Source organism: Coregonus clupeaformis, chromosome 16 (assembly GCF_020615455.1).
Source record: "Coregonus clupeaformis isolate EN_2021a chromosome 16, ASM2061545v1, whole genome shotgun sequence".
In the NCBI taxonomy this organism is placed as follows: domain Eukaryota; kingdom Metazoa; phylum Chordata; class Actinopteri; order Salmoniformes; family Salmonidae; genus Coregonus; species Coregonus clupeaformis.
This window is the reverse complement of record NC_059207.1, coordinates 35,816,381-35,844,130: the sequence shown is the minus strand read 5'-3', so window position 1 is coordinate 35,844,130 and position 27,750 is coordinate 35,816,381. Positions and strand designations below refer to the sequence as shown.

The window sequence follows — 27,750 nt, the reverse complement described above, 5'->3', positions numbered from 1 at the left end:
GCTACCAGCAGATGGCTGGGTCTGGTTGACAAGGCGTGTTGGCCTCCTCCTCACAAAAGTGATGCCTGCAGGCATGGCCCCTCTTCTTTCTCACCGGATCAACTTTCTTCTGCGTTGGAATGAGTCAGACATCTCCTCCAGGCTAAGACATGTAATCTGGGCTTGTCAGGCCCTTTATCAAACAGGATCAACTGGTGTGCCAAGCCTTTCTCCTCTGTCCCCACGGGCAGGCGGATACCTGCACATGCATTCCTCCAACACATCCAACTCTCAAGAGGCATATCACCTATCTTTTATGACGTCTCAGCTCAAGGGGGGAGATGTTTGCTCTGCATAATACTGCATGACAGCAAGCTATAATACAAACATGATGTTTGGTTGTTGGAGGATTTCTGAGCTCCCCTGGTAATTCAGTCTCAAAATATCAACATCAAAATGCTGCTCAACAGAAATGCCCTATCCCACTATCTTGGAAAAGGGGTGGAAATTGATATCTGGACCAACACAAGATTGATAAAAGTTGTCTACTTAGAACTTCAGTGGTATATGATAAAAGTCATCTGTTTTCCCAGTAATGTATACAGTAAAAGATGAAGACACCATGTACAAAACCCCTCCTACCTGGGGGGGAGCCCTCCCCTCATTGGTCGCCACACACCGCCATCAAAGCTCATTAAGAACAATCACGTCCACCTGAAAGAACCGTGGCTACCCCTTTAAATACCCCACCTGCAGTCATTAGTCCTTTTTAAACCAATCCGACCATTGGAGATGCGTTATTGACTGAGTATTGCATGAATGTGGTGTGTGGCGGCGAAGGTATTTACTTCGTATTGTTATGTAGATTTATATTGTTTGATTGATGTGCGTATAAGTGCACCTATATTTGCTAATTGTGTAACGCTGTAGTGTTTGGAGTATTTCAGGTTGGGTGTTTGCCCTTTATTTACTATGTGCTTCTGTTTTACATGAACGTTTCTGTTCATCCTAGTGTAACCATCTACATCACCATCTTTCATCTGTTACACTGTCTGAATCCTACGAAAACCGAAGATACAAATCTAGTCAATAAAAGGTTGGCAGACATGCCCATTGCGTTACCTCCCATCCTACCCAGTTTCTTTGAGCGATTTGACACACCAGTTATTGATGGTGTAACAGATTGGGGTGGATAGTGTCACATGCGCTTTTCTCAACTTGGTTCTATTTCCCGACCGGCTGCAGCAAGCATTTTGCGTGTTCCCTCTGCTAGTCAGAGTGAGTGACGAGATTGGGAAGGGAATGAATCACAGCAGGGTCGTTGTGCTCAGAACTAATCAGATCACTTGGCCTGCCCTGAGCCATATGTCTTTGTAAGCTCTTTAATTGAATTGAGTCTGGGATGAGAGTGCCTGACTGAAATGCCTTCCTATGTGTATCTCTGAGCCCCAACAAGACAACATACAGTATTAGACTACTGTTTGAAAAAGGTTTTTGTTATGGTGGTTTTCTATTTTATAGGACTTCTGTCACAAAACAAAGGGTCTACCAGGAGACAGGCCAGTACATCAGGAGACGTGGAGGAGGCCGTAGGAGGGCAACAACCCAGCAGCAGGACTGCTACCTCCGCCTTTGTGCAAGGAGGAGCAGGAGGAGCACTGCCAGAGCCCTGCAAAATGACCTCCAGCAGGCCACAAATGTGCATGTGTCTGCTCAAACGGTCAGAAACAGACTCCATGAGGGTGGTATGAGGGCCTGACGTCCACAGGTGGGGGTTGTGCTTACAGCCCAACACCGTGCAGGACGTTTGGCATTTGCCAGAGAACACCAAGATTGGCAAATTCGCCACTGGCGCCCTGTGCTCTTCACAGATGAAAGCAGGTTCACACTGAGCACATGTGACAGACGTGACAGAGTCTGGAGACGCCTTGGAGAACGTTCTGCTGCCTGCAACATCCTCCAGCATGACCAGTTTGGCGGTGGGTCAGTCATGGTGTGGGGTGGCATTTCTTTGGGGGGCCGTACAGCCCTCCATGTGCTCGCCAGAGGTAGCCTGACTGCCATTAGGTACCGAGATGAGATCCTCAGACCCCTTGTGAGACCATATGCTGGTGCGGTTGGCCCTGGGTTCCTCCTAATGCAAGACAATGCTAGACCTCATGTGGCTGGAGTGTGTCAGCAGTTCCTGCAAGAGGAAGGCATTGATGCTATGGATTGGCCCGCCCGTTCCCCAGACCTGAATCCAATTGAGCACATCTGGGACATCATGTCTCGCTCCATCCACCAACGCCACGTTGCACCACAAACTGTCCAGGAGACCATCCGCCACCTCATCAGGAGCATGCCCAGGCGTTGTAGGGAGGTCATACAGGCACGTGGAGGCCACACACACTACTGAGCCTCATTTTGACTTGTTTTAAGGACATTACATCAAAGTTGGATCAGCCTGTAGTGTGGTTTTCCACTTTAATTTTGAGGGTGACTCCAAATCCAGACCTCCATGGGTTGATAAATTTGATTTCCATTGATCATTTTTGTGTGATTTTGTTGTCGGCACATTCAACTATGTAAAGAAAAAAGTATTTAATAAGATTATTTCATTCATTCAGATCTAGGATGTGTTCTTTTAGTGTTCCCTTTATTTTTTTGAGCAGTGTAGTTATTATTTGTTGTTAGTTGTTATTAGTCCCATCCTTCAATTCCATTCAACATCTCCCATCTATCTCTTAACACCATCCATATAGGATTTCTACATTTACATTTTAGTCATTTAGCAGACGCTCTTATCCAGAGCGACTTACAGTTAGTGAATACATATTTTTTTTATACTGGCCCCCCGTGGGAATGGAACCCACAACCCTGGCGTTGCAAACGCCATGCTCTATCAACTGAGCTACATCCCTGCCGGCCATTCCCTCCCCTACCCTGGACGACGCTATTTGCCATATATATTTAAACTGTACTGTGATGTCTTAAAAAAGTTCTGAACCTTTCTATTCTCATTGTTTCTACAGATTGTGAATTGAAAATAAACATTTTTGCTGAAAGTATTATTATATTATTGATCGATTGACTGACTTTTCAGATCACCCAGTAATGCTATCTGCAAGGTTAGCTCCAGGTAAATATTGCAACCCTTTAGCCATTCCTGGACCTGTGTCCAAAAACTAGCTACAAATGGACAGTACCAAAACAAATGATCTAATGATTCTGTCTCTTCGCAGCAAAATCTGCAGAGCTGGGAAGATTGTATCCCCCATATAAATAACATTATATTGGTAGCAAGAATTTTATATAATTTAAATTGAAAGATTCTAAGTTTTGAATCGGTGTCGTTTTGCGTATCAGTTCATAAACACTATGCCATGGGATCGGTACGTCAAAAATCTCTTCCCAACTATTTTGCAATCTATATGGGACAGCTGTCAATCCTTTGGTCCTTAAATGAAACTGATATACTTTTTTATTTATCACAGTTTTCCTTAACCAATTATGTTCTTCAATGCCAACGGGACCTGTTACAAACACTTACCTTATTGGAGTTCTTGGTCACCTGGTTTAATGTGGTTGGATGCATTTGCACCCGATTTATTGGGGATGCTGCAGGCTCCTTCAGGACTTTGATGTCTCTTTCGGCTCTATTAGCATGTTACTATAAGGTAAGGACTCATTTTATGGCTGGGAGACATAAACTCCCTGGCTGTTGGTTTGTGGCTGGCTGGCACCACTCTTTTTATATCCACTTTGGGAAACATTTACATCATTTAGCAGACGCTCTTATCCAGAGTGACTTACAAATTGGTGCATTCAACTTATGATAGCCAGTGGGACAACCACCATTTTTATTTTTATGGGGGGTGGGGGAAGAAGGATTACTTTATACTATTCCAGGTATTCCTTAAAGAGGTAGGGTTTCAAGTGTCTCCGGAAGGTGGTCAGTGACTTCGCTGTCCTGACGTCGTGGGGGAGCTTGTTCCACCATTGGGGTGCCAGAGCAGGGAACTGCTTCCGTAGAGGTAGGGGAGCTAGCAGGCCAGAGGTGGATGAACGTAGTGCCCTCGTTTGGGTGTAGGGTCTGATCAGAGCCTGAAGGTAAGGAGGTGCCGTTCCCCTCACAGCTCCGTAGGCAAGCACCATGGTTGTGTAGTAGATGTGAGCCTCAACTGGAAGCCAGTGGAGTATAATATAATAATAATAATATAATATGCCATTTAGCAGACGCTTTTATCCAAAGCGACTTAGTATGGGTGGTCCCGGGGATCGAACCCACTACCCTGGTGTTACAAGCGCCATGCTCTACCAATTGAGCTACAGAGGAGTGTGCGGAGGAGTGGGGTGACATGAGAGAATTTGGATAGATTGAACACCAGACGGGCTGCAGCGTTCTGGATATGTTGTAGGGGTTTAATGGCACAGGCAGGGAGCCCAGCCAACAGCGAGTTGCAGTAATCCAGACGGGAGATGACAAGTGCCTGGATTAGGACCTGTGTCGCTTTCTGTGTAAGGTAGGGTCGTACTCTGCGAATGTTGTAGAGCATGAACCTGCAGGATCGGGTCACCGCTTCCACCCAGACTAGTTTAATTTGGGCGTACAGTAGACTTACTGTACTGGAATTACTATGTTGCTGGTATTACTTTGAGAAGTTTCTCCATAGCATAGCTAGTGACACCTGTGTGCATATGTCTAAGTGGAGTCTGAACACAGCTGAGTGAGACCACCTGTGCAAATGCATTACCTGGGGGAAATGGGATTTTCCAAGAGCACAGTAGTAACTGAGGTGAAACGGGAAGCATCTTACTTCGTATGTAGCCAGAGGGAGGCAGTGAAAGCCAGACATATGGCAGCAAGGACAGAGAGCCCTCTTCAGGCTGCTTGGCCCTGGCTCCGGATGTGGGTTAGAATATGAATTTTAAAAAGTCAATGTTAAACACTGAGTCATGCCAGTGACGCACAGTAGCAGTTATGCAAACATGTCCGATCCCCACCGGTAACAGGCCGGGGCAATGAGGTCACTGAAAAGGCTTCAACAGAGTGGTGAATAGCTTTAATTCAGAATACACGTGCCACACAGGAGGAGGAATGGTGGGGGGAGGAGCACAGTCTGGTAGAGGAGAAAAGAGGGCTCTGTATTTCTGAACTGTAAACTTGCCAGACTTTACAATGTCAACTGCTTCTAATCCAAAGTTTTTAGATTTGGATCTCAATTGCAGGAAAGCCGAAATGTTGAAGTCCCCTCCAAAAGCACAGCTGTTTATGCTATACCTGTATGAGATGTGCTGACTGGACAGAGAAAGCTGCTGTGCTTGTAGGAACACGTCTAATCTCAAAGTTTTCTCCTCATGTCTGCTGCTGTGCTCTATAGCAGGCAGCCTGTTCTGCACTAAAGTTTTGCACTCTTTATACTCAAATGTTAGAATGTTCTCATTGTTATTTCTTTTAAGCTTCGTTTATACCTGGCGCTAACATGGGTCCTTTGTCCTGATCTTGTCTACATTCTGATTGTGGCCACTTTTTCAGACATGCGTCTACACATGGTATTAAAATGTATTTTATCCATCCACTGTCTGCATTGTGACCAGATTTCCCTGTAAGCAAATTATTTGACAAATTATTTCAAAATGTATATTTTTTGTACACATATTTTGATGCCTTAAATCCATGTTGCCACCTGTCAATGATTTTAGAAGGCAGGAAAATGATAATGGAAATGGTTTTACTGTCCACATCCGTCTACACTTAAGATATCCAGACACAATGTGTACCTGATTACATCCTGAGGTGGTCAGGAAGATCAGATCACAATGCATTTTTTAATCGTCTACACCTGTCTAAAAATGTTGGCACAATCAGAATGTGGACAAGATCAGGACAAATGATGCATGTTAGCACCAGGTATAAACAGGGCTTTAGACAGCATAAACTGTTATTTTATTTTGTATTATATTTTTCTCCCCAATTTCGTGATAGCCAATTGGTAGTTCCAGTCTTGTCCCATCGCTGCAACTCCCGTACGGACTCAGAGGCGAAGGTCGAGAGCCATGCGTCCTCTGAAACTCGACCCTGCCAAGCCACACTGCTCGCTTAACCCAGTAGCCAGCTGCACCAATGTGTCGGAGGAAACCCCTTCCAACTGGCGACCGTGTCAGCGTGCATGAGCCCGGCCCGCCACAGGAGTAAGCTAGAGCGCGATGGGACAAGGACATCCCGGCCGGCCAAACCCTCCCCTAACCCGGACGACGCTGGGACAATTGTGTGCCGCCTCATGGGTCTCCCAGTCGCGGTCGGCTGCAACACAACCTGGGATCGTACCCGGATCTATAGTGACGCCTCTAGCACTGCGATGCAGTGCCTTAGACTGCTGCGCCACTCGGGAGGCATAAACTGTGTTACACCCCCTCCAGGTGTCGAAAGTGCTCCACAGGGATGCTGGCCTATGTTGACGCCAATGCTTCCCACAGTTGTGTCAAGTTGGCTGGATGTCCTTTGGGTGGTGGACCACTCTTGATACACACAGGGAACTGTTGAGTGTGAAAAACCCAGCAGTGTTGCAGTTGTTGACACAAACCGGTGCGCCTGGCACCTACTATCATACCTCGTTCAAAGGCACTTACAGTGAGGGAAAAAAGTAAAAAGTGATCCCCTGCTGATTTTGTACGTTTGCCCACTGACAAAGACATAATAATAATAAGCCATTTAGCAGACGCTTTTATCCAAAGCGACTTACAGTCATGCGTGCATAAATTTTTGTGTATGGGTGGTCCCGGGGATCGAACCCACTACCTTGGCGTTACAAGCGCCGTGCTCTACCAGCTGAGCTACAGAGGACCACAATTATAGACATGATCAGTCTATAATTTTAATGGTAGGTTTATTTGAACAGTGAGAGATAGAATAACAACAACAAAATCCAGAGAAACGCATGTCAAAAATGTTATAAATTGATTTGCATTTGAATGAGGGAAATAAGTATTTGACCCTTCTGCAAAACATGACTTAGTACTTGGTGGCAAAACCCTTGTTGTTAAACCCAGAGGTCAGACGTTTCTTGTGGTTGGCCACCAGGTTTGCACACATCTCAGGAGGGATTTTGTCCCACTCCTCTTTGCAGATCTTCTCCAAGTCATTAAGGTTTTCGACCCTGACGTTTGGCAACTCGAACCTTCAGCTCCCTCCACAGATTTTCTATGGGATTAAGGTCTGGAGACTGGCTAGGCCCCTCCAGGACCTTAATGTGCTTCTTCTTGAGCCACTCCTTTGTTGCCTTGGCTGTGTGTTTTGTCATGCTGGAATACCCATCCACGACCCATTTTCAATGCCCTGGCTGAGGGAAGGAGGTTCTCACCCAAGATTTGACGGTGCATGGCCCCGTCCATCGTCCCTTTGATGCGGTGAAGTTGTCCTGTCCCCTTAGCAGAAAAACACCCCCAACGCATAATGTTTCCACCTCCATGTTTGACGGTGGGGGTGGTGTTCTTGGGGTCATAGGCAGCATTCCTCCTCCTCCAAACACGGCGAGTTGAGTTGATGCCAAAGAGCTCGATTTTGGTCTCATCTGACCACAACACTTTCACCCAGTTCTCCTCTGAATCATTCAGATGTTCATTGGCAAACTTCAGACGGCCCTGTATATGTGCTTTCTTGAGCAGGGGGACCTTGCGGGCGCTGCAGGATTTCAGTCCTTCACGGCGTAGTGTGTTACCAATTGTTCTCTTAGTGACTATGGTCCCAGCTGCCTTGAGATCATTGACAAGATCCTCCCGTGTAGTTCTGGGTTGGTTCCTCACCGTTCTCTTGATCATTGGAACTCCACAAGGTGAGATCTTGCATGGAGCCCCAGGCCGAGGGAGATTGACAGTTCTTTTGTGTTTCTTCCATTTGCAAATAATCGCACCAACTGTTGTCACCTTCTCACCAAGCTGCTTGGCGATGGTCTTGTAGCCTATTCCAGCCTTGTGTAGGTCTACAATCTTGTCCCTGACATCCTTGGAGAGCTCTTTGGTCTTGGCCATGGTGGAGAGTTTGGAAGTGACATCAATAAGGGATCATAGCTTTCACCTCAATTCACCTGGCCAGTCTGTCATGGAAAGAGCAGGTGTTAATGTTTTTTCCCCTCAATGTATACTAAATGACATGAGATATAGGGCTGGGCCAGGGAGGCAGTAGTGACTGAAAGTACATCACTGGGGCCAAGCTTCCTGCCATCCAGGATCTCTATACCAGGCGGTGTCAGAGGAAGGCCCTAAAAATTGTCAAAGACTCCAGCCACCCTAGTCATAGACTGTTCTCTCTGCTACCGCACGGCAAGTGGTACCGGAGTGCCAAGTCTAGGTCCAAAAGGCTTCTTAACAGCTTCTACCCCCAAGCCATAAGAGAGTCTCCTGAGTGGCGCAGTGGTCTAAGGCACTGCATCGCAGTGCTAGCTGTGCCACTAGAGATCCTGGTTCGAATCCAGGCTCTGTCGTAGCCGGCCGTGACTGGGAGACCCATGGGGCGGCGCGCAATTGGCCCAGCGTCGTCTAGGGGAGGGAATGGCCGGCAGGGATGTAGCTCAGTTGATAGAGCATGGTGTTTGCAACGCCAGGGTTGTGGGTTCGATTCCCACAGGGGGTATGAAAAAAATTAAATAATGTAAGTCGCTCTGGATAAGAGCGTCTGCTAAATGACGTAAAATGAAATAAGACTCATGAACTGCTAATCATGGCTACCCAGACTATTTGCATTGCCCCCCCACCCCAAACCCCTCTTTTACGCTGCTGCTACTCTGTTTATTATTTATGCATAGTCACGTTAACTCTACCCACGTACATATTACCTCAATTACCTCGACTAACCAGTGCCCCTGCACATTGACTCTGTACCGGTACCCCCTGTATATAGCCTCCTTACTGTTATTTTATTTTACTGCTGCTCTTTAATTATCTGTCATTTTTATTTTATACTTTATCTATTTTTTACTTTTTTCTTAACTGCATTGTTGGTTAAGGGCTTGTAAGTAAGCATTTCACTGTAAGGTCTACACCTGTTGTATTCGGCGCATGTGGAAATATAATTTGATTTGACAGAGTGCTTTTTCGTCAACTCAAAGGTATATGAATCTTCCAGGTAGACTTTAAAGGGGTAAAAAAATATTTTTGTAAAGATGTAATTAAGAACACACATACAAACAATACCATTGAATGCGAAGGTAGAGTAGCTGTTAATGTTCGCCGTTTTTGCAACCTGGCCTCAGAGCCAAACGAAACATACTTTACGCATGACACCTACTAATGGTCTAGTTACTTTAGACAGAGATGAAAATAGGGAGGTTGGTCTGGGAGGATGGGGGCTAACCCTTCCCCTTATTCTAAATTTAGCCCAATTCACCTAACATGCTACGTAATTTCACCTAACCTTTGTCGTTTTAGTTACTCTAACTGCCAATGTAAATTCCCCCCTTTATTCTCCTTTGTGGTTGCAGCGCAACAAGCAACCTGGTCTCAGAGAAGACATATAATACTATATGTCAAAGGGAAATTATGAGTTACATCCTATAATTCGTATATTTTTTACGATCGCTATTGCATTCATAATGTAAACAAACGTCATGCAATATATCATACTAAATGGAGTGTCACAGATTTACATACAGAATAATACGAATTGCCCTGAGACCACATTGGTTTAGCTGCAGTTGTAGCTAGTTGACATGACAGTGGTTCTCGTCTTTTTCCTACCAATGTAAATGTTTCCTGATATGTACTCTGAATATTGATGCCCTGTAGTTAAATTGTCCCTGGAGTGGAAATGGGATAGAATGGAGCACTGTTGAACACCACATGGAGTCCCTCTACTATTGCCTGGCTGAAATAGAGCAGCGTGTTGGGACCTAGGCAACATGATGATGGTAGACAGTACGCAGCAGACTCAAAGTTGGCTGCTATCTGTTCATGAAAACAGTGTTGTTGTGTGGGAAAGCTGGCTGTGCCTGTCATTGCAGCTCTGCTCCTGTTCTGTCCCCTCTCATGGCTGCCACCAAACTACTGGCTGCTGGAGCCACACAGCTCCATTATATGGCCAACAGCTCCACTGTGTGGGGATGCGACTCGGTTTTCCATATTTTCAGATTCTAAAGGATTCAATGGAATTCTATAGGTTCTAATATGGGTAGTTTATGCTCCGACGCATCATCCAGATCTGCACACCATTGGCCTACGTGTAAATAAAAAGTAAGAAGCAAAATGTTGTTACTGCCTCCATCTGAAATCTGAACAAACTGGCAATTGCTGATTCATGTGATATACAGTACATGTTTTACAATACAAATACACTTTCACATAAAAATATAACTTGATAAAGTGTTGTTTCAAAAGTCTTATTTCTGATTTTGGTGTCTGTATACTGTCAAGTTGCGAGAGAGAGCGGGCAGTGAGTGTCTGCGGCAGAGTGTGAAGATGCCAGAGCCTCCTCACCCTTCATTCCCTCCCAGCCTGCCAGGCCTGACATCAGCCACTGCCCTTGTTCCTCCTCTCCCCTCCCCCTGCCTGGCTGCCTCCCTGGCCATATTTTTAAGGCTTCTGTGAGATAGTAAATAATTCAGAGTCAGCGGCGCTGCGTACAGGTCCTAACGTGGGGAATTGCAGCCTCGCTCCCGCAGTCTGCGCTCTGACCGCAGCTCTAGGGAGAACACACACACATCCAGGGAAGCTGCTGAGCACACACACACAGTGAATATGCCCCCTCTCTGGCTCTGCTTCTCTCTCTCTCTTTTGCTCTGCTCTCCAAATCTTCACAGTCATTTGATAGCTCAGCATCATCAATACTACTGCTGCTGCTGCTACAAGGTAACCAGAGAAAACACAACTTCTTGAGGTTCAGCAGTCTTTGTCACTAGTCCCTGTCCATCCATAAAGGAAATATGCTGGATGCCGGATCGAGAAGGGTCCCGGGATGGCTGAGGCTTTTGGCCGGCCTATGTCTGCTTCTCTGCCTGGTGGGGGAGACAGGGGCCAAGAGGGTCCCCAAAATCCCCCGCTGTCCTGTCACCTGCTCCTGCACCAAAGACAGTGCCTTCTGTGTGGATACCAAGGCTATCCCCAAGAGCTTTCCCCCTGGGATCATCTCCCTGTGAGTACAACATTGATCACTCTGTGTGTCTGTTCCTGTATACTCTCTCTGCTTGTTGGTCTATTCCTTGCATTTCATTCCAAAATGATAAAACCAGCTGTTGATAATGTACATAAATACTTACTAGATGGATGATCTGTGATGTCATGCATGGTTTTTACAGATGACATAATCTCTCATGGACTAGCCTGTTGACATGACATTAGGCAAACATTAGGCTACACTTTTATACAAGATCATTTGGGGGTTTACAATATATTCTACTGTGTCTGGTTTCCAAAAGCTTATACTTATACTCTATAAAATCATTGATCATTTGTTTTGTACCCTTTTCAGTTATACCACGGTTAATGAAAATGCCATTATCAAGAGAGCAAGATAGTGTTTGTGCTCCTCAAGAACGTGTGTCTGATTTTAAAGAGACCTTACGAGAAAGAAAGGAGCAGGTTCACCATGGCCTCTGTGTTGTGATGGACAGGGATAGATCAGCTATGACATGCTAATGAAAGATGACAAGTGGGCACTTTGTGTCCCTGTGCCTCAGTCTCTCCTCATTCTTGGACAGAAGTCAGGGGGAGCTGGCAGAAATGAGACGTAGAGCAATGGGACGTGCCTTAGCCCTCCTGGGAGAGACACTTACGATAGATTCACATCTCACAGCAAAAGACATGCATGTCCTCCAAGGGATAGTAACCTTACAAAGGTTAGATAAACAGTGCGCACTCTCAGTAAATGGAACGACAATAATGTAATAGATAGATACTGTAGCATAGGACTCAGTATGGTGACATTTTAGTTATAAGAGAATATTGTTTACTTTGATTTTGGTCGATATTGACTGAATTTATTATCTTTCTGTAATTGAACATCATGTTCTTGTATTTAAAGAGCTTGGAGAATTGAAGAGCACAAGCACTACAAGGTGGAGGTAGCTTTGTTTTAAAGTGATGAATACATGAACCTGTGAATAAAGAAACTGTGTCCTAGTTTCAAAAGATTTTGCCTTCCTTGAAGTTCAAATAGTAAGACAGATTGAGCCACATGAGCTCTTGGTAAAACATGCCATGCTGCATGTTTAGTTCTGTCAATAGATTGACTGTGCCTGGGGACTTGGGAGGACATTCCCATGCAGTCTCTGTCCACTCATATTGATTAGGTGGGATGCAGTACCAACATCCATCAGGCCCTAACAATTCTTATTTCTCCCTTTCAAATGTACAAAAACTAAATGTCTGTGACCAGAAAAAAAATTTCACCAAAAGCTATGCTTAGAAACATGTTATTCTCATGAATATATCAGACTTCACGAAAACGTATGTGGCTGACTGGCAACATACACTTTTAGCATAGAACAACAAGCCCTTCTGCACAATGGGGGTTGGATTTTATATGATAAGCATGATGACATTGACTCAATGTTAGTTGATAGAGCCTGAATGATGATAAGTTGATTGTCTGTACTTCTCAGGACAATGGTGAATGCAGCCTTCACTACGATCCCAGAGGGAGCCTTCTCCCACCTGCACCTGCTGCAGTTCCTGTAAGTATTCATGCATGTCCCATCATCCTATCCTCTCCCTTCCTGTCTGATGTAGCGGAATTAGAGCAAACAGTCTCAACTTAACTTCTGTGGCTTGGGTCAATGAAAATGCTAAACATGTTCTCTCCAAAACACCATCTTCTATACAACAACAAACATTCAGCTAAACCAATCTCGCCTGTTGTCTAAGGCACTGCATCGCAGTGCTAGCTGTGCCACTAGAGATCCTGGTTCGTATCCAGGCTCTGTCGTTGCTGGCCGCGACCGGGAGACCCATGGGGCGGCGCACAATTGGCCCAGCGTCGTCCAGGGTAGGGGAGGGAATGGCCGGCAGGGATGTAGCTCAGTTGGTAGAGCATGGCGTTTGCAACGCCAGGGTTGTGGGTTCGATTCCCACGGGGGGTCAGTATGAAAAATAATGTATGCACTCACTAACTGTAAGTCGCTCTGGATAAGAGCGTCTGCTAAATGACTAAAATGTAAATGTAATGTAAATGGAGGTCTAAACATATACAGTGCCTTCAGAAAGTATTCATACTCCTTGACTTACTCCACCTTTTGTTGTGTTACAGCCTGTATTCAAAATCGATTAAACAATTTTTTTTTCTCACCCATCGACCCACAATATCACACAATGACAAAGTGAAAACACTTTTATAGAAATGTTAGCATATTTATTGAAAATTATATAGAGAAATATCTTGTAGAATACTTTGAGAAGCACATTCTGTGGCGATTACAGCTGTGAGTCTTTTTGGTAAGTCTCAGAGCTTTGCACACCTTTGTAAAATATATATTTTTTATTGTTCAAGCTCTGTCAAGTTGATTGTTAATCATTGCTAGAAAGCCATTTTCAAGTCTTGCCATAGATTTTCAAGCCAATTTAAGTCAAAACTGTAACTAGTCCACTCAGGAACATTCAATGTCGTCGTGGTAAGCAACTCATTTTACATTTACATTTTAGTCATTTAGCAGACGCTCTTATCCAGAGCGACTTAGTTAGTGAGTGCATACATTATTATTTTTTCATACTGGCCCCCCGTGGGAATCGAACCCACAACCCTGGCGTTGCAAACACCATGCTCTACCAACTGAGCTACATCCCTGCCGGCCATTCCCTCCCCTACACTGGACCAATTGTGCGCCGCCCCATGGGTCTCCCGGTCGCGGCCGGCTACGACAGAGCCTGGATTCGAACCAGGATCTCTAGTGGCACAGCTAGCACTGTGATGCAGTGCCTTAGACCATTGCGCCACTCGGGAGACCAACTCCAGTGTAGATTTGTCCTTGTGTTTTAGGTTATTGTCCTGCTGAAAGGGGAATTAATCTCCCAGTGTCTGTTGGAAAGCAGACTGAAGCAGGTTTTTCTCTAGAATTTTGCCTGTGCTTATAGCTGTATTCCATTTATTTTAATCCCCAAAAAACTCCTTAATCCTTGCCGATGACAAGCATACCCAAAACATGATGCAACCACCACCATGCTTGAAAATACGAAGAGTGGTACTCAGTGATGTGTTGTGTTGGATTTACCCCAAACATAACACTTTGTATTCAGGACAAAAAGTGTATTTCTTTCCAACATGTTTTGCAGTATTACTTAAGTGCCTTGTTGCTAACAGGATGCATGTTTTGGAATATTTTTATTCAATGTTGTTGATCTCATATCACAACCATTAAACTCACAATTGGCCTCATGGTTTTAAAATCACAATTGGCCTTATGGTGAAATCCCTGAGCAGTTTCCTTCTTCTCTGGAAACTGATTTAGGAATGACGCTTTTATCAGTGGAGGCTGCTGAGGGGAGGACGGCTCATATTAATGTCTGGAATGGAGCGAATGGAATGGTATCAAACACATGGAAACCACGTGTTTGATGTATTTGATACCATTCCACCTATCCCTCTCCAGCCATTACCAGGAGCCCGTCCTCCCCAATTAAGGTGCCACCAACCTCCTGTGGCCTGTATCTTTGTAGTGACTGGGTGTCCATCCAAAGCAGAATTAATAACTTCACCGTGCCCAAAGGGATGTTCAGTGTCTGCTTTTTTACCAATCAGTACCCTTCTTTGCGAGGCATTGAAAAACCTCCCTGGTCTTTGTGGTTGAATCTGTGCTTGAAATGTACTACTCGATTGAGGGACCTTACAGATAATTGTATGTGTGGGGTACAGAGATGGGTAGTCATTCAAAAATCATGTTAACCACTATTATTGAACACGGAATGAGTCCATGCAACTTATTATGTAATTTGTTAAACACATTTTTACTCCTGAACTTATTTAGGCTTGCTATAACAAAGGGGTTGAATACTTATCGACTCAAGACATTTCAGCTTTGCATTGTTTATTAATTGTAAAAAATAAATCTGCAAACTAAATTCCACTTTGAAATTATGGGTTATTGTGTGTAGATCAGTAAATATTTTTTTTATTCAGGCTGTAACACTAAATATGGGGTGTGAATACTTTCTGAAGGCACTGTAATTAGATAAGAAATACAAGTTGTGAAGTAACATTTTGTTAGACAATACAATCACTATAAATCTCTCTTGAAATAAACTGTTATTGAAAACAGTGGTGACATGTCAGTAGTGAGAGTAAAGTGGCTCTGTATCAGTGTCATCGCCAATGACTGACTCCCTTCAGTTCTTTTCTATTTAAACAATGGCTTATCTGTCTATGCAGATTCAATGGAGTGTGTGTGTTTTAAGATTTTGTGGTTTCAGTTTACATTAAAGCTGACCCATACTATGTATATTGAATACTTGATTGGTGCCTTGAAATTGAATAGCTCTTCCTATGTCCACTCCACACTAATTCAAGTGATTTATTTGTTACTGGAGTTGATGCTTTGTATGCTACTTGTGTCCATTTGCAATCAAGTGTAAATAAATACATATTTACAGTACCGGTATTGATTAACATGTCTTCTAACCTCACCAGCAGTATTTTTCTGGACATTGTGGAAAGTCAAACGTTTTAAATGGAAAGTGAAACAGATTTCATTCCAGTGTATTATAAACAACTCTCTTTCTCTCCCTTTCTGCAGTCTTCTGAACTCCAATACCTTCACTGTGGTGGCTGATGATGCCTTTGCAGGTCTGTCACACCTGCAGTACCTGTAAGTGTCCCACTTTGTGCCCTTGTTCAACCACAGATATATGCTCAACAAACATTCTATCCAAAGGATGAGGTAGTGAGTGGTACATTGAAAGATGCCTATGGTGTCCAGTCCTCAGCTAGACAAGGATCGCTTAAGTAACATTGAATATTGATCCTCCTCCTACTATAGAGACTAGTCTTCCTGCCTTTGTGGGGCCTGATAAAGCTTAGCATGCCATTTTGTTAATTGACGGGAAGTTGGCCATCAGGAAATATTAAGTTGCTGATGCCATCACATTTGCTGCTTTCCATGTAAGCAATGCATTAGGCTCCATAAAGTGATTGTATGGCTCTGGCTGCAGCCCAGCCCCAAGGCTCTGCATCACCCAGCCAGCTCTACCTGAGGTGGCTCCTCACTGTGAATGCTAATGAACTCATATCTTCATATCCAATGCTGCTCCAAATGGGAGACAGACTGCAGGCTGGCTGAGCTCACACTGTGTAAGCCCTGGGATGCCTCACATATCCAGAATGAAGACAGAGAATGCACCTGTAGTCAATTGTCACTTGTAGTCATCTTTGACCATCATCTAAAATGATAGATTCATCATCCTAAAATAAGGAGATGTTTATAGCACAGAAATAGCCCCTCTCTTTTGCTAATGAGTATGTTGGTGATATTATGAGAAATTCTCATGTGTGCATTGTTTTGTAGAGATGAATTGTGGTTGTCATTTGTGTAGTAGAGGTAGTTCACAGAGCTATGTTCGCATGTTGAGTAACTTTAGACAATAATATTTGGCTTATCGACAACCTGTTCGATAGTTAACATTTGCACAGTAACATTATTTTGGTCTCTTAGTGGCTCAGTTCCAAGTCCAAACAGCTGAACTTTGATACAGGGCTCAGACAAAATGTATATCTATTCCTGAACCCATGTAGAAGCACCCTACTAACTATCTGATGACAGGGCAATTTTACCTATAAGTCAATTCTCGATTTTAAGTATACCCAAGACGTACACATGCTACATTACCTTCATTAGAAGAATGTGAGCGGATGATTAATGGTTGTTTTGAACACTTTGCACCACAGCCAGTGAATGGCTGTCCCTAGATTCCCTCCCCCTCTCTTCTTTACCACTTGGCTTATCCTCAAGGTTAGTCCTGCTCTTACTGCAGACAGTCCAGCCAGCAGCCAGGTCCATTCCCATTATAGCTGCTTAAGATTCAGGAAGCATTCCCTGGCAGCTAAATGAAATCTCTCACAAAGTTTGCAGGACATGTTCCCCTTAGTAACAGGCTTTTGAATTAAATAAATAAATAAGGGACAGACAGAGACACAATTATGAGAAAAGGTTCAATAAAACAAATGTCACACTCTGAATATGGAAAAGAAGGCTGTGTACTGTGCATGATATACATGGCAATGTATTAAAATGATCTTGATTTAATTATATTGGCAAATGACCCCCAGTTCTACCACAAGGCATGTTTTTTATTATAAGAATCTTGATCTTGATTATCATGATTGCTTTCTTCAGAAGTCTACTATCTATGTGTGATATAGTATATTGAGTGATCCTGTCTCTCTGTATGCCCATCAGATTTATAGAGAACAATGACATCCAAGCCCTGTCAAAGCATACCTTCAGAGGGCTTAAATCCTTGACTCACCTGTGAGTACACCTTCTGACCTTTTCTCTGTAAATATCAATGGAAGAATACTATTTATGCATTGCATGGACATGTTATGACATTATACATTTTCTTTCAAATTATTTTCTCCCGTCTCTTGTAGTTCTCTGTCAAATAATAACATGCAGTTCCTTCCACGAGAACTCTTCAAATATCTTGATATTTTGACAGACTTGTAAGTACACATCTCTTTGAAAGGGAACATGGTAGCCTTATCATAGGTTTCATCTTGTGATATGTTTTCGAAACGAGTAACTATAAACGTTATTACCGTACTATTACCACGTTATTACAACTTTATTCAGCACTGTAATTTAAAATGCGCTTCCACGAATCCTTACAACAGACAGTTTTCTAAGAACTATGTCATTCTATTGTTCTATATGTTACCCAGAGACCTGCGGGGTAACTCTTTACGCTGTGATTGTAAAATCAAGTGGCTTGTGGACTGGATGGAGAAGACCAACACCTCTGTCCCTGCCATCTACTGTGCCAGCCCATTTGAGTTCCAAGGCCGCAGAATCCATGATCTCACCCCACGAGACTTCAACTGTATCAGCGCAGGTTTGCCCCCAATCATTTTGAAATGAATTAATTTCACAGGACAGCAAGGCAATTAATTTATAGATTGATAATCCTCATCTCTCTCTTCCCCTGTAGACTTTGCAGTTTATGAGACTTTCCCTTTCCAGTCTGTGTCAGTGGAGTCCTATGAATTCAATGACAATCAGTTTGTGGCCTTCGCCCAGCCTGATACAGGGTTCTGTACACTGTTTGTATGGGATCATGTGGAAATGGTCTTCCGGAGGTACCATAATATAACATGTAAGTTTCTTCTTTGATTTATGCCTTTTAAATATAACAAATCATGCCACAAGACAACCAATGCATTCAACTGTTATCACTTAATTATAGACCAAGAGATTTTACATTGTATCTTTAAGTACACAGAGGAGACTGAAGTCATCTAAACCTGCTACTTTCTGCATATTTGTTTCTCCTAGCTCGCTCCGCTGTCTACTGCAAGCCTGTGGTGATAAACAACACTCTTTACATGGTTGTGGCTCAACTTTTTGGAGGATCCCACATCTACAAGTGAGACTTATTCCAATTCTTTGTCATAGGCAAAATGTCATTGATTTGTTAATTTTCATAGCCATTGGTGCTTTTCCATTAAGACTTACCCCCACACCAGCGGGTCACTAGTGTTTTATGTTAATGTAGCTCTAGTGTAATTGTGTTTCCATCAGAGTATGACACTTAAGACTTCCCACTGGGCACAGACGTCAATTCAACGTCTATTCCACGTTGGTTCAACGTAATTTCATTGAAATTACGTGGAAACAGCATTGATTCAACCAGTGTGTGCCCAGTGGGTTGTGACGAGCACAATCAACAACTTCTGCATCATTCAAGACTGTTGCTTTGTGAGAAGGTGTTAAAGTTCACAGTTATCCATTGATATGTAAGTGACAGCTGAAATGTACCAGTGGCCTTGCTTTGGCCCCAAGTGAGAGCAGGTCCGCCGGAGCCATGGCCCAGTGAGACACGGGTGCCGGCCTTCGTAGATGGAAACAGAAAAGTCTGAACCTTTTGGGTAAAACACTGGGGTAAATCCTCATTGGAAATGTGCCAAAACTGTGTTAAGATTAGATGTTTATGATGATGATTTAGGGATGGCTGACCTGATTGACACCTTCTTTTCAGGTGGGAAGAGGACCCACAGCGATTTGTGAAGATCCAGGACATTGACACCACACGTGTGAGGAAACCCAACTTTGTTGAGACCTTCCAGCTGGATGATGAGTGGTACTTTGCAGTGGCAGACAGTTCCAAGGCAGGCTCTACAAGCATATACCGCTGGAACAGCAACGGTTTCTACTCTCACCAATCCCTTCATCCCTGGCATCGTGACACCCATGTGGAGTTCCTAGATGTGGAGGGGAAGCAGCGTCTCATTCTCTCCAGTGCCTCCCAGCCCCCAGTGGTTTACCAGTGGAACCGCAGCCTGCGCCAGTTTGCCTTTCATTCCCAAATCACTGAGACTTTCGACATTCAGATGGTCAAGCATTTCTGGGTGCGCAACATTCTCTACCTCTGCCTTACACGCTTCATTGGTGACTCCAAGATTCTCCGCTGGGAGGGGCAGCGCTATGTTGAGATTCAGACCCTGCCCTCACGTGGCTCCATGGCTGTGTATCCATTCACTGTGGGCCCCCGCCAGTATCTCCTCCTAGGGAGTGATTTCTCTTTCTCTCGAGTTTACCTGTGGGATGACCTCACCCAGCTCTTCCAGCCCTTCCAGGAGCTCAACATGAGAGCACCCCGGGCCTTCAACTTGGTGTCTGTGGACAACAAAGACATCCTGCTGGCAGCCAGCTTCAAAGGCAACACCCTAGCCTACCAGCACCTAATAGTGGATCTCAGTGCTAAATAGACCAATCCAGCCGAATCTACAGTGTGAGACCATTCATTAGCTTGTGCTGTTCTTGTGGAGAAGCCATCTAAGCCATGCAACTAAATGCCTGTTAGATTGGCAAAAAAAATGTTAAGAGAGTACTAATCAACAGGAAATGCATGATATCTTCTGATGTCTCTGATTGAATAAATGAAAACAGAACATATCACCATAATTAATACAGGTTAAATCACTATGCAACATCACTACTAACTAGTACTACTATTCATTTCTGCTATATGGGAAATATAATGGGAGGTGCCATTGCAGATATAGTACAAATACAAATATAAGTAACTTCAGATTATGTGAAAAGCATGTGCATCTACTGAACTGTTTTCTATTGAATGTTATAAAATCCTTTAGTTCATGCATATCAATATAGGAAAATAACTGTTCACATCAAATAGAGTTGGACATTCTATGAAATGATAGTTAAGATATTTTGTTCAAAGCAATATCTACTGTAATCTGCATGCCATAATGGTCTCTTTACAGTAGATTATCTTTTATAAAAATGATTCTGTATAAATGTTATAATGCTTCACAGGTAATAATAGCAATAGGTGTTAATACGTTTCTCTCTATGTTGTTGATCATGATTGATACCAATATATTTTTGTTTAATTACAATGCACGTACACATGTACAGATTTTCCTAAATAAATGTTTGGTTAACATTTGCATTTTAGTCGTAACTGAATAGAACTGGAAGGTTATATCAAGCTCCTGTCATTACCATATATATATATATATATACTGTCTATAGTGTACACTTTGTATGTTGTGCCTTCTACTATTTGGGGCAGTCAATTCCCCCAAAAAGTTGATTCCCAATTTGAATGTCTAAGAATTTAGAATTAGTTAAAATCCAGGCTTTAACTCCTCATGTCTGCATTTGCCAAACATTCACATTTTGTCAAAGATTATCCTACCTAGAGAATGTTTCAACATGGAAATGCTGGCCAAATCACTGTGCACTTTGAATCTACATAACTGATACTGTAGCTTGTCTCCAGACATTTTATGTTATTCTCATATATGCATTGTATGTAGCTTTACACTGTATGTAATGTATCCATGCATCTATTGTAAAACACTTGCAATAAATACATTTCAACATCAGTAATTTATTTATTTACTTTAAAGACCATTATATAATTTCATTTTCACTATCTGTGATTGGCCTTTACTGCATTTGTATGGAGAAAAGTATTACTCTTTATTTGTATTTAGTTATTTTATTAGGATCCCATTAGCTGTTGCAAAAGCAGCAGCTACTCTTCCTGGGTTGCACACAAAACATAAAACATGACATTATACAGAACAATAAAAGACAAGAACAGCTCAATGACAGAAGTACATTTAAAATAAGAATATAGAAAAGTGCTATACTGACAAAAAACGAAGAAAACTGAGACCTATACTATAGGCCCACATTCAGACACATCTATCAATTTCATGCTTGCATACATACAGTACATCAGTTTACATACAAGTTATATTTAGGTCAGATAGGGGAGAGGCCTTGTGCAGTGATGTATTTGTTTTTTAAAGCTAATTTTGCTGTTTGCTTGGGTAATTTTAGATGGAAGGGAGTTCCATGTCTCTATACAATACTGTTCGTTGCCTTTAATTTGTTTTGGACTTGGGGACTGTGAAGAGACCCCTGGTGGTATGTCTGGTGGGGTAAGTATGTCTGTCAGAACTGTATGTTATTTGATTGTACAGACAATTCTTTATTTTCAACAAAGTAATATTTCTCATACAAACAAGAAGTGACGCAGTCAATCTTTCCTCTACTTTGAGCCAAGAGAAATGAATGCATCATGTTGATATTAGCCCTCTGTGTACAGTGAGGGGCAAGGCATGCAGCTCTGTTCTGGGCCAGCTGCAGCTTTCCTACGTCATTTTCCTACGGCAATAGTCAATATGTGATAAAACCAGAGCCTGCAGGACTTGTTTGGTCGAATGTGGTGTTAAAAAAGCAGAGAACATCTTTATCACAGACATACTTCTCCCCATATAATATGCCATTTAGCAGACACTTTTATCCAAAGCGACTTACAGTCATGTGTGCATTCATTTTTACATATGGGTGGTCCCGGGGATCGAACCCACTACTCTGGCGTTACAAGCGCCATGATCTACCAATTGAGCTACTGAGGACCACCCATCTTTACAACAATATAATCAATATGATTTGACCATGACAGTTTACCTTCTAAGGTAACACCAATACGTTTTTATTTATTTTTATTTTTTATTTTTTATTTAACCTTTATTTAACCAGGTAAGCCAGTTGAGAACAAGTTCTCATTTACAACTGCGACCTGGCCAAGATAAAGCAAAGCAGTGCGATAAAAACAACAACACAGAGTTACATATGGGGTTTAGTCTCCTCTACTTGCTCAACAGCCACATTATTTTTTTAAATTTTTTTTCAGGGGGTAGATCAGCTTAATATTGCAGATAGATTATAACTTCCATCAATGTAATTGTCTGCATCACTTCCAATCCCTCATGTTTTATATATATACAGTGAGGGAAACAAGTATTTGATCCCCTGCTGGTTTTGTACGTTTGCCCACTGACAAATAAATGATCAGTCTATAATTTTAATGGTAGGTTTATTTGAACAGTGAGAGACAGAATAACAACAACAAAAATCCAGAAAAACGCATGTCAAAAATGTTATAAATTGATTTGCATTTTAATTAGGGAAATAAGTATTTGACCCCCTCTCAATCAGAAAGATTTCTGGCTCCCAGGTGTCTTTTATACAGGTAACGAGCTGAGATTAGGAGCACACTACACAAGGCTGGAATGGGCTACAAGACCATCGCCAAGCAGCTTGGTGAGAAGGTGACTACAGTTGGTGCGATTATTCGCAAATGGAAGAAACACAAAATAACTGTCAATCTCCCTCGGCCTGGGCCTCCATGCAAGATCTCACCTCGTGGAGTTGCAATGATCATGAGAACGGTGAGGAATCAGCCCAGAACTACACGGGAGGATCTTGTCAATGATCTCAAGGGAGCTGGGACCATAGTCACCAAGAAAACAATTGGTAACACACTACGCCGTGAAGGACTGAAATCCTGCAGCGCCCGCAAGGTCCCCCTGCTCAAGAAAGCACATATACAGGGCCGTCTGAAGTTTGCCAATGAACATCTGAATGATTCAGAGGAGAACTGGGTGAAAGTGTTGTGGTCAGATGAGACCAAAATCGAGCTCTTTGGCATCAACTCAACTCGCCGTGTTTGGAGGAGGAGGAATGCTGCCTATGACCCCAATAACACCATCCCCACCGTCAAACATGGAGGTGGAAACATTATGCTTTGGGGGTGTTTTTCTGCTAAGGAGACAGGACAACTTCACCGCATCAAAGGGACGATGGACGGGGCCATGTACCGTCAAATCTTGGGTGAGAACCTCCTTCCCTCAGCCAGGGCATTGAAAATGGGTCGTGGATGGGTATTCCAGCATGACAATGACCCAAAACACACGGCCAAGGCAACAAAGGAGTGGCTCAAGAGTGGCCTAGCCAGCCTCCAGACCTTAATCCCATAGAAAATCTGTGGAGGGAGCTGAAGGTTTGAGTTGCCAAACGTCAGCCTCGAAACCTTAATGACTTGGAGAAGGTCTGCAAAGAGGAGTGGGACAAAATCCCTCCTGAGATGTGTGCAAACCTGGTGGCCAACTACAAGAAACGTCTGACCTCTGTGATTGCCAACAAGGGTTTTGCCACCAAGTACTAAGTAATGTTTTGCAGAGGGGTCAAATACTTATTTCCCTCATTAAAATGCAAATGAATTCATAACATTTTTGACATGCGTTTTTCTGGATTTTGTTGTTGTTATTCTGTCTCTCACTGTTCAAATAAACCTACCATTAAAATTATAGACTGATAATTTCTTTGTCAGTGGGCAAACGTACAAAATCCCTGTAGCTCAGTTGGTAGAGCATGGCGCTTGCAACGCCAGGGTTGTGGGTTCGTTTCCCACGGGGGGGCAGTATGAAAAATGTATGCACTCACTAACTGTAAGTCGCTCTGGATAAGAGCGTCTGCTAAATGACTAAAATGGGATCAAATACCTTTTTCCCTCACTGTAGCCTCATTATTGTTATTTTATTTTGTTACTTTTTATTTTATTTTTTACTTTAGTTTATTTAGTAAATATTTTCTTAACTCTATTTCTTGAACTTCATTGTTGATTAAGGGCTTGTAAGTAAGCATTTCACGGTAAGGTCTACACCTGTTGTATTCGGCGCATGTGACAAATACAATTTGATTTGATTTGATATAAGGCCATCAGTCAATTGAAATAAATTCATTAAGCCCTAATATATGGATTTCACATGACTGGGCAGGGGCGCAGCCATGGGTGAGACCAGCCAATCAGAATGAGTTTTTCCCCACAAAAAGGGATTTATTACAGACAGAAATACTTCTCAGCTTCATCAGCAGTCCAGGTGGCTGGTCTCAGACGATCCTGCAGGTGAAGAAGCCGGATGTGGAGGTCCTGCGCTTGCGTGGTTACACATGGTCTGTGGTTGTGAGGCCAGTTGGACATACTGCCAAATTCTCTAAAATGACCTTGGAGGCGGCTTATGGTAGAGAAATGAACATTCAATTCTCTGGAAAAAGCTCTAGTGGACATTCCTATAGTTAGCATGTCAATTGCACATTCCCTCAAAACTTGAGACATCTGTGGGATTGTGTTGTGTGACAAAAAGTAACATTTTAGAGTAGTCTTTTATTGTCCCCAGCACAAGGTGCACCTGTGTAATGATCATGCTGTTTAATCAGCTTCTTGATATGCCACACCTGTCAGGTGGATGGATTATGTTGGCAAATGATAAATGCTCACTAAAAGGGATGTAAACAAATATGTGCACAACATTTGAGAGAAATAAGCTTTTTGTGGATATGGGACATTTCTGGGATCTTTTATTTCCGCTCATGAAACATGGGACCAACACTTTGCATGTTCAGTATATATCTTTATGTGCACCAACTAATATCATAGGCTAATTCATTTGGGTTTCAAGACCTGAGGAAGTGGAAACTCAAAACACATCAACTAGATCGCTAACTCTAAATATAATACCCACTGCTAGTAGCCATGTATTCATCCAACAGTAAATGTAATGTCCTAAAAAAACTTTGCAGTTGTAGGCTACTACCCACATTTCGCATGCGCGCCGCTCCATATCTCAAAGCCATATCAAATATCTTGGTTGTAATATAGTTGCTATTGAGCTGAATATTGAGAGTTGAGAAATACTAATTATACCTATAGGAAGCTGAGACCCTCATCTATTCGACAAGGTCAAGGGGACAAAGCTTCCAAAGCTGTGTTCTTCCCGCAATTGCATTTTTTAATGTTATTCGATCAGAGCACATTTTTTTGTCTTGAGCGAGAGGAGAGTGGCACGCTCATCACAGCAGCAGGCCCCAGCGAGGGCACAGGCACAAGGGAAGGGCATGAAACTTTGACTACAGGAATCATGAGGATAATGCACTTTACCATTTCACCAAATCATGGTTTTAGCTGCCCAAAAAATAGGACGTTTTGAGTGAACTGACAATGCAGAATGTGCTCTTTCTATTTTTATAGGCAGCCTTTCAATTTTTTATGATCGATGATTTTGGCTGTCTAACTGATGACAGTCAAAGCAGGTCTCTTTGCTGATGCCGCATTTGACTTTGAATGTGAGTTTGTGTGACTTCAGCTTTTTTGGAAGTTGAAGCACATTTACAGCATTTCTACACAATTTAAAATCTATAAAATGCTATTTGGAGAACAGGAAAATCAAACAAAAATGACACCAGCCATTAACACTGCAATATTGGGCTCCCGAGTGGCTCAGCGGTCTAAGGCACTGCATCGTCCGGGTTTGGCCGGTGTAGGCCGTCATTGTAAATAAGAATTTGTTCTTAACTGACTTGCCTAGTAAAATAAAATAAAAAATATTAGGTTTAAAGGTCTGTGGAACGGCATATACAATGTCAACCACTGCTCAACCTCATCATAAATTGACTAATTTACTTGTGGAACAGCGCATACAGTGCAACCTGAAATAGATGCATAATACATGCTAACAAGGTCGACTTCAAATGCCGACATCCATAGGCGCAAATTAGTTTCAAGTTTGGGGAAGCAACTATTCCTAGTGTGAGCACAGTGACATAGAGTAGGCCTAATCCAAGGCCGGATTACCGAACGGGCATGTTCGGGGGGGGTGCCTGGAGGTGATGATTGCAAAATGTGTAGAACTGCAGGAAATTAGCTGTAAAACTACATTTTCTCTCAGCCTCATTGCAAAATGTTTAGTATTGCAGGAAATTTGCTAAAAACTGCTAAATGGTCTCTTAGCCTCATGACAAAATGTGTAGAATAGCATTATAAAACTGCACATGTTTCTCCCTGCACCCTGGATATTGGTGTCCTGGGGCCCCAAATACGGTAGTCCGGCCCTGGCCTAATCAAAGACCTTTCTTCTCCTTTCTTTGCACTGGGAAAAATGTGGCCTTTTATAAACACATTTCATGTAATTTTACTACACTTTATATGACTGGAGACATAAGCAACATATTTTTAATATGACACAAATTAGTAGCCTATTCTGCTGACACTGACAAACAGATCAGTAAAAACGACCTTGTCTTGAATTCAACCATCTAATCTAGGCCTATGAAAGCTGGAGACACAAATTGTACAATATGATGTCCCCAAATAAAACGTTGGTACTGATTCAATGATAAAGACAGTGAATATGCACACACTCACCAAGGCTATCTATATGGCTGCTCTCCGCTGGTGCCAATAAGATAGGCTACTGTTCGCTCAATTGGTAGTTGAGAATTTTGATAACTAGAGGCAGATTCAGTGGTGTGTATTCATGGATCCAGATTTACCCAAAAAGTTGACCAAGAAAAAGAAAAAACATAAAATAATTGATCTTTCGTCTCTCTGTGTTGTCATAATTTTCCTTCAATTTGCAAGAGGCTGAATGTACTGTATCACGCTGTATCTCACAGCGTCCCTCTATCTGTATGTGTAGGCCATCTATCTGATGCGGTCTGGTCATAAGGAGTATGACATTGTTGCCGCCCATAGCATGTGGTCCTCTGTAGCTCAGCTGGTAGAGCACGGCGCTTGTAACGCTAAGGTAGTGGGTTCGATCCCCGGGACCACCCATACACAAAAAAAAAAAAAATTATGCACGCATGACTGTAAGTCGCTTTGGATAAAAGCGTCTGCTAAATGGCATATTATTATTATTATTGAATGCAAGGGAAGCCAGCGAGCATTTGGCCTCCCTTGATAAAAAAAAGTATAGATATTGTTTTTACTACTTGCACGAATGGATTGATCAACATTTTTAAACAAGTATTTTTCCATATATAGACATACCCTATGTGTTTTAATAAAACCAACTGAATGTACTGAACTTGTCTGATGCTTTAAGCATGCTGTTTGATTAAATAATGAAGACACACAAATGACTCAAGAGGGAGCCAGAGATCAAGATAGCCTAACCAGAAGAAAAAAAAAACTGTTCCCGACCCTCCTTCTCCTGCTGCTGCTGGCCTTCGCAGATTCTGCTGTTATGCTCCTGAAGTTGCCGGTAATAGGCTACACCAGCGGTCGGCAACCTTTTCCATTTGGAGAGCCAATTTATCTTACCATTTATACCAATCTGCGTGCGTGCCAGTTATGGTTTCAAATCAAATCAAATGTTATTTGTCACATGCCGAATACAACAGGTGTAGACCTTACCGTGAAATGCTTACTTACAAGACCTTAACCAACAATGCAGTTCAAGAAATAGAGTTAAGAAAATATTTACTAAATAAACTA

At 42.7% G+C, this 27,750-nt stretch overlaps 1 protein-coding gene across 1 annotated transcript; it reads left to right on the top strand.

Annotated features, from left to right (window-relative positions):
* Positions 1-10,646: 10,646 nt before the first annotated feature.
* Positions 10,647-21,004, top strand: LOC121584816 (leucine-rich repeat LGI family member 3-like). Its single transcript, XM_041900955.2, has 9 exons — positions 10,647-11,083; positions 12,552-12,623; positions 15,672-15,743; positions 17,331-17,402; positions 17,525-17,596; positions 17,816-17,985; positions 18,082-18,246; positions 18,426-18,516; positions 19,129-21,004. Exons 1-9 carry the CDS (start codon positions 10,875-10,877, stop codon positions 19,856-19,858), a joined length of 1,653 nt encoding a protein of 550 aa, XP_041756889.1. The 5' UTR covers positions 10,647-10,874; the 3' UTR covers positions 19,859-21,004.
* The last annotated feature ends 6,746 nt before the right edge of the window (positions 21,005-27,750 follow it).

What these genes read in the sequence shown, in the direction of transcription:
- LOC121584816 (XM_041900955.2), top strand. Translation starts at nt 10,875, where the DNA reads ATGCTGGATGCCGGATCGAGAAGGGTCCCGGGATGGCTGAGGCTTTTG. An exon ending in CTTGATATTTTGACAGACTT is followed by an intron (nt 17,597 to 17,815) that starts GTAAGTACACAT and finishes TATGTTACCCAG; the next exon opens with AGACCTGCGGGGTAACTCTT. An exon ending in GGAGGATCCCACATCTACAA is followed by an intron (nt 18,517 to 19,128) that starts GTGAGACTTATT and finishes CCTTCTTTTCAG; the next exon opens with GTGGGAAGAGGACCCACAGC.